The 8,260-nt window shown below is 30.9% G+C and overlaps 1 protein-coding gene across 1 annotated transcript; it reads left to right on the top strand.

The window, feature by feature from the left end:
• Nucleotides 1-818: 818 nt before the first annotated feature.
• Nucleotides 819-2,156, top strand: LOC129322418 (uncharacterized). Its single transcript, XM_054968745.1, has 3 exons — nt 819-906; nt 1,542-1,619; nt 1,936-2,156. Exons 1-3 carry the CDS (start codon nt 819-821, stop codon nt 2,154-2,156), a joined length of 387 nt encoding a protein of 128 aa, XP_054824720.1.
• Nucleotides 2,157-8,260: the final 6,104 nt, after the last annotated feature.

Genomic DNA, 8,260 nt, shown 5'->3' with positions numbered 1-8,260 from the left:
TCATGTCTATTGCTGTATGTCTTGCTTTTTTTTTTTTTGAAGAGCCAATAGTTTCGAATACCTCAAATGAAAAAGAATAATAAGGACTTGATGTTGTACTTAATCTATTATTATTGTACTTATAGCCTGTTACTTATAGTTGTTGTCAAAGTTTTTTTTTTTTAATGAGAAGGCCTCGATATTTAATAAGATCAGGACCACTACTACTATCATTGATTAGATTCCATCCTCATAGAGTTGTGTGGGGACCAATCTCTCTAGAATGAAGTTGGCTCTTAGTCATGAAACAAGGAGTGCTTGAAGTCCCAATCATTTTCAAGTTTTGGTAAATTGACATAAAGGGTGTCATGGCTCACCTGGGCAAACATTATTAATGGAAAAAGCCAACTGTAAATATAAACGAGAAGGTTAATGTCGTCACTCAAAAACTTATTGTTGGTTAAATTATGTTTTAAATTTTGAAATTTTATTCATGAATTATATAATTATAATAACAATAAAAATTAAATATTTTACATATTATAGATGGATAGTAATAATAATAAATAATAGCTTTAATATATCCTTTTCATATTTTGTATGGATATTTCTTTTGTATAGCTACTTGAGTGAATCAAATTCGAGCATTGTTAGGCCTAATCAAGGTACATCTCCATGTGGCATTTACAAGATCTCACATCAAGTGAATGTGGCATGGATCATAGCAATCCGTGCCCCCTCCAAGTATCGTTTCAAGATTTAATTTTTAGAAATGCATATGAAGAACATCATTTGAAAGAAGATAATCTTTTAAATGTCACTAAAATCTTTTTGAAGAGATGGGCCTTCCTTTGCTGATGAACGCCCAAGTGCCTAACCTCATGAAGGATAAAAGAACTCCCAACAAAGAGAAAGATGGGGAAGGAGGTAATTAGGTATAGCCGATATTCCGGCAGGCTCAAATGCAAAAGACTAGTTATCATAAAATGATTGGTTATTTTTCCAAAGCTAGCTTTTATTGATTGGACTCAAGGTTGGGCCTATATTTTTTATTTTTTATTTTTTTAAAAATAATTTTTACATAATAATATTATATATTCTTTTTTTGAAATATAAATTATAATATTAAAAAAATAAAAATAAGTAATAAATTTTAATTTTTAAACATAAACATATATTCTAAAGTCTAAATTTAATTTATAAATTAAAAATATTTTATTTTTTAGAGAAAAATAAAGGCCTAAATAGGTTGACCGAATTTGTTTTTACATGGCCTAACAAGGCCGGGATAAGAAGCTTAGCTATATTAAAAAATATTAATTTTTAAAATTTAAATCTTTATAAAAACATATTTAAATAAGCGCCCGTCAAGCTAGACCTATATTCTCTGATCTAGAAGGAGGAGGATGACCTTGTGCTTCTTGGTGAAAGCTGAAGCACCCTGCTCCATTTTTTCAGTATTTCTACTTTCACATCGATAAATTAATAGAGTTTGTTTGTTTTTTTTTAAAAGCATGCTTACTGTTTAGCATTTGAAAATTGTGGAATGTGTATATGTATAGGGGTACACTGTATAAAGCGAGAAGTTTCATTTTCAAAGATGAGTGGTAGAGTGGTCCCTGTGGTTTTCCTTGGTTTAGGTAATTAAGTGCAGATTCAAGGACTTTGATTCCCACGGTGCATTGAACATCAACTCATCGGGTGGTCCTTCTTACTCCTTGGCTTCGCCTATAAATCTCTCTCCTCACCACCTTCATTTCTGCATACCCAACCTTTAGTTTTACCTTTTCACAGAAGCACCGATCTCGATCTGTCTAAGCTTGTAGTTAATGGGTTTTGGTGAAGCTAATGATGCGTGCGAGAAGCTAGCAGTTGTACATGGGTTTCAGTTTAGTATACGAAGCCCGTTTCCTATGCAAATTAAATGCTTGCAAAGGTTCTATGATCCTAATTAAGTGCCGGCCGGCCTTGAGTATCTCCACATGCACCAAACTCCTCGTATAATCCACGGAGATCTCAAGCCTGGAAATATTGCACCGGAATATCACCAGACTGTGAAATTCCCTCACAAGTCCGACATATGCAGCTTTGGGGTAGTGCTTGGCAACTTGGTGATGCGAATGATTCCGTCTGATGCTTCTGGCTCTGAAGATTGCCTGCTTTTGCACTCAGGATGATCCCAAGGAGTGGCCCAACAGAGGATATCAGATGCATGCTGTCCCAAATCAAACACTGATATGTGTATGTGACAAGTTTCATATAAGATTTTTTACGGTTCTGTGATGACCTGATAAGACAATCCTACGAGGGTATACATTAAAATGTATTCATGGTTCTGTGGTCCTAATATTTTGTTTGCTAGGACATGCTTTAGTTTTCTTGCTAAGAGATTGCAAGTTTTGAATGGCTGCTGAAATGTTGTCCTTTAGTTTAGTTTTCTTCTGTTTGGAAAGAGACATGCATTTTGTAATTTGTTGTCAGCTTCATGATTGTAATATAATCAAGGGTATATTATTTTTGTGGAATAAGTTTTTATGATTTGTTTGAGAGAATTTTGAGAATTTTTTTAATTTCTTTGGTTCTTTCACTTTTTTTAAAAGAAAAAGAAATGCCTGGAATATTCATTCGATGAATGTAAAATAGCTAGAATTTTGAGTTACATGCATTTTTTTATATGCGATATTTTCATTTTTTTAATTAATTTTTTAAAATTTGGATCTTATACCAAGGCTCCAAGGGCCATCAGGCTAATTAAGAAGTTTCTTAAGCCCTACTACTTTGTGTAAGACTAAGATATATGTAAATAAAAGATATGAGGTTACGTCCACGGTTAATGGATTTGCTAGATTTATATCTAATCTCATATTCAATTGAGATAACCTCATTTTTTTAGTAGCTGTCTTATAATTTTTTGCCTCAATTGAATATGTCTACTATTACCATTACACATTCAATTTATCACAAATCATCGACATATTATATTATCAATTATACTCAATATATTATTTGCTATGAAGTATTTCAGCTACTCATATTCGCTATTAGCCAATTCTAGAGTAATAAACTAGGGCTATTGTAACATCCTTAGTTTCTCAATTAGTAATTATCAGTATTTTTCAAGGGGTAATTTGGTCAATTTAGATAAATTGTTGATTTAGTGAGGTTTATAAGAGACTAATATGATTTTTGAATCCTTAGACAGTCTTAGAAGAGGGTTAGGTTGATGTTCAAACAGGCCATGGCACGGAAGGAAGTTTAAAATTTTGTAAAATTTTTTGTACCATGTGCTACGATAGGCGTGTCAATACGCTGCAGCACATATGGAAAATATGCATTTATCAAAAGTGAAAAACAGATCAAAAATAGAAGGTAGAAAGAGGGATAATGAGAGAGCGACGAAGGAGAGCTTGTAGTCTGCTAGGGCACGATCCCTGGGCTACTTTGGAGGCATTTGGAGCTTAAATCACCATTAGGTAAGTTGCACATTCCCTCTTCTCTCTCATTATGCAAAAAATTTGGACATTTAGGGCAATAGAGGCTTTGATTTTGATTCTCTTAGGTTTAGACTAAACCCATTAGTTTATTTAAGATCTTAAAAAGTTAAATCAAGCCTCTAACCTTAAGTTTATGAGTTTGTGGTGATTAAGAATTTTTGATAAAGGTTTGGATGAACCCTAAGTATAATTTGAGGATTTTGAGACAATATGGGATATTGGTTAGCGAATTTGTTATGTTAGAATGTTTAATAGAATGGTTAGAGTGTTTAAGAATGGTTGATGTTGTTAGAAAAGAAAATTGGGTGTTATAGGCACTTAGAACCTAGTAAATTCGGGATTAACCAGAGTAATAATTGATGATTGTTATTTGATTGTGTAGATTGAGTGTTGCTCAAGCTAAATTATGTGTATAGAACATGTGGAGCTAATATTGAGCCACAATAACCCTTTTGTGTAACAAAGGGTTAAGGTAACCATATAGTTTATTTTGTTTATTAACTATTATAACTATGTAGAAGTAAATACAAATGATAAAGTTGTAGTTTTGAAAAGTTTTGTGCATAATTTGATAGTGTAAATGATTTTAGCATGAAAATTGATTTATAAAAGGTTATTAATTTTAATTGATATGTATATATTATGTATATAAGTTTGTGATGTGAAAATGTGATGAAAAGTAGTAAAAGTTGTAAAAGAACATGATCATAGGGGGTGAGAGTTCACTTGAGATATGTGGGGATATGTGTGTGGGGAGATATGTGAGTGAAAAATTTATATAATCGGGTTGGCACCATGGGACATCCGGCGTAGCATTTTATGAGACCGTTATCATGGGACATTCGAAAAGTTTGGCAACTCCTTAGTACCCGTTAGGGTATGATTAAAAGTCAACGATGCCTCTATCACAAGTGTGTGAAGAGAGAAAAACCATAGCCCATAAGTAGGTTAGATTACCTTTAGCTAGGTGTTTTTACCACTGAAAGTATACTCGGGTCAACAAGTAGTTGATCCAAGAGACACTACGAAAAATATGACTTTTGGTGACAACTTTTAGTGACGACTAAAAAAGTCAGACTTTTGGCGGCGATAAATTATCGCCGCTAAAAGTTACCACCAAAACTATATTTTTAGCAGCGATAAATCAAATTCGTCGCCAAAAGTCACTTTTAGCTGCGACTTTAATTTGTCACTGCTAAAAGTTCACTTTTAGCGGCGACATTTTGTTGCCGTCAAAAGTATTTTTATAAAAATAAATTAAAAATTAAAAATATTTAATATAATTTACTTTTGGTGGTGACATTTGTCGCCACCAAAAGAATTTTTATAGAAAATAATTTAAAAATTAAAAAATAATTAATATAATTTACTTTTGGTGGTGACAAATTGTTGTCACCAAAAGTATTTTTATAAAAATAATTTAAAAATTAAAAAATAATTAAATAAAATTATTCAAAACATATTTATGAAATTAAATTTTTTATTTTATGTATAGAATTAGAAATAAATTATATATAGGAACGTGAAATAAAAAAATAATAGTTAAAGTGTGCTAGGTTTAATTATTAAATTTTTTTAATTTTATATTATTCATAATCATTTTTTAGACATATATAGCTCATATTTTTTTTAAGAATTATGCTATTAAGCTAGTATTTTAATATGATAAATTTAAATCTTAATGGGTTATTACTTCAATTATAATTAAGTTAAGTTATACATAAATTATTACTTACAATTAAATATATAAATGGCATTAGGAAGTTAAAGTTGTACAAACACCGTGAGATGCTAATGATATTATAGACTACTTAGCATATTGCGTACTTTATGCTTAGCTTGATATACATATGGTATTTACTTCTTCTACTGAGCTTTAATGACTTTTGGACTAAGATTTCATGTAATTCCTCCTAGTATATTTAGGTTTTCATTGCTATAATAACATTTTATAACTAATTATTATTAAGAATAATATGAATAACTACTCAAATCCACCTTTCTATAAGATTGAAGATGATTAGATGTTAACTAGATTGATCACATAAAGATTCTTGTAATTATCATATATTGCAAAAGTTATTAGTATTCATTTTCAAAATTATTCAAAATGACTATTAACAAAATTTATGTGGTTAAAATTAATTTTTTATTAAAATAATTTTTTAAGATATTGAAAAAATATCTATAAAATATATTTTTATTAAAAGAGGGGGAAATATTTAGCCATTTTGAGAGAAGATAAAAATTTAATCATTTAGTTTATCAATTTTTGAGAAAAATATGGAGAAGGAAAAAGTAAAATATATTTAACATAAAATAATATAATACATATTTATAAATAAATTATATACTTAATAATTTTCATTTAAAAAAGAAAAATATAATTTAAAAATTTATTACAATGTATATAAGAATATTATTTTAATATTTAAAAATTGTTTATTTTAAGTTCATTTTCTTAAAAAAATAATATTTATTGGTAAAAAATAATATTTTATTAAAATTATAATTTAAATATTCATATAAATCATTTTGTCATATTAATAATTGAAAATAAAATACAATATATGTTTATCTTTTCAATCATATATTATTTAATATATGTGTATGCAGTTACATAATATATATTTAATTTTATATATAATAATTACAGGTACATTTCAGTTCAACTGGCAAAGAAGGGAAGCTTAAGACTTGGAGGAGGGAGAGGTCAAGGGTTCAAATCATGGCTTTGTCATATTTCACAACAAATATGTGACGTGGCGCATGGTGGTGACATGGCACGTGAGGTTGTTTGAGAAGGCACACACGTGATAGGTGATATGGCATGAGCTGGTGGCATGACACATGAGATAGCTTGACGGGGCATACACGTGGTAGGTGACGTGGCGCGAGATGGTGACGTGAGGAAGTGCACATGTGTCATGTGACATGGCATGAGATGGCTAGGTGATGTGGCAATATCTGTTGAACACATGGACTGTGACATGGCATAAGATGGCAAGTGACGTGGTATAATCTATTGCATATACGGTAGGTGATGTGGCATCACTTAATGCACACGTGGCAGAGTGATGTGGTATAAAATAAATTATTATTTCTTAAAAAAAGTTTTTATTGTCGATAAAAAGACTTTTAGTGGCAAAAAGACTTTTGGTGGCGACAATATTTGTTGCCGCCAAAAACTATTGGTGATGGTTGTTATAATAATGATTTTTAGCGGCAGAAAGTCGTCGCTAAAAACTTTTAGCAGAAACCTATGGTTTCATATTGGGGAGCATTGGAGGTTCAGTGGTTAAATGATCATGCTAGAGTGAAATTATTGTGAAAAGATGCACTTATCTCATAAATATGGTATACTTGTTATTACTATAGTTTTGATACTTTTTCATGGTTGTTTGTGGTAATAAACATTTGATGAACTATATTGGTTACTGAGATATTTATCTCACCCTATGGTTATATTTTCTAGGTAAGGGCTCTAGTAGGGGTAAAGGGAAAGAAGGGATGTTTGAAGAGCGAAAAGTATCATTGTATAGCTTTTCCTTTTTCTTTTTTTGGGTGTTGTAACGAACATTGTCAATATATAATGCCAACTTAAGAACATGATATTATTTTGGATATCACTTGAATGGATTTGTTATAAGTGTGTGTATCTTGGCTCAGGGATGATGTGTGGATTATGTGGGTGTGTTGGGCCAAGTTACAGTTACAAGTGATGAATTTGAAGTGAATTATGTGCCTAAAATGATCAAGTTGATATGTGTGCTAAATACAATCCACCCCTTTGTGTTATTATCAAATAGAAGTTAGTGGTCATTTTGAGTGTGATTGCTTATTTGTGTGATATGAATGAATTGTCATGTTTTGTGTGATCCATTTGAGGTGGTCAAGGTGTCTCTGAGGCTAATGGCATTTGGTATTGTGAGTTAGACAACATTATGTGTGTTTTGAAGTGAAAAGAAACCATTTGAGGTTTGATTGTTCATCTTTTAAATGAATGATTGTTTGAGTGTGAAACTAGTGCCATTAGCTAGAGGGCTTCGTGTGAACACTTGAATCACCCAAATCGAACGTCGGATGGCAAAATGACATGCTCCAAAAGTTCAAAGAGCTGTTATGACAGTAGGTATGCATCGCGGCATGTGGTTGTTGCACCGCGGCGCATAGGGCCTTTGAGGAACTTGTCCTTCTGTGCCATCCGCTATTGCGGATGGGCCAGAATTTTTGAAAAGTGGCTTGTTTTAGCCTAATTTGATGGAATTTGTTCTCCATGCTTCTGTATTTGTTCTTAATTGATTTTTAACTATGGTTTGAGCTCAAATAATATTTTAAAAAGGGTTTTCTTAGGATCCTAATATTTTAAACTAATTATCTTTAAACCCTTGAGTTGTAGGAACTTCTTTATGAGATTTTATTTAATTCTAGTTTATCACAACAGTGTGTGAGTGTTGTCCTGTAATGTCAAGGCGGACATTACAACTATTATAATATTTTATTTAACTACCAATGGATTTTTTTTCACCTAAATTTAACATTTAGTTAACATCATTGTATTATTTTAATGTAATGGAAATCTACTATACATGATACTATCATTTATAATATCCTTCAGGCTAATAAAATCTACCTCCATTGTGGTCCCAATATTATATTTGTTTTTATCACCACATATAAACAAATTATTATTCACAAGAATTAATACTTAGGTCAAGATCAAAAGGTCACGCACCATTTTATAGATAAATGTTTATATTTTTATATGCTAGTTTCAAGTCGCATAA

Source organism: Prosopis cineraria, unplaced genomic scaffold (assembly GCF_029017545.1).
Source record: "Prosopis cineraria cultivar Desert tree isolate PC_DT_omini unplaced genomic scaffold, ASM2901754v1 PC10, whole genome shotgun sequence".
Taxonomy (NCBI): Eukaryota; Viridiplantae; Streptophyta; class Magnoliopsida; order Fabales; family Fabaceae; genus Prosopis; species Prosopis cineraria.
This window is presented reverse-complemented; position numbering and strand designations above follow the sequence as displayed.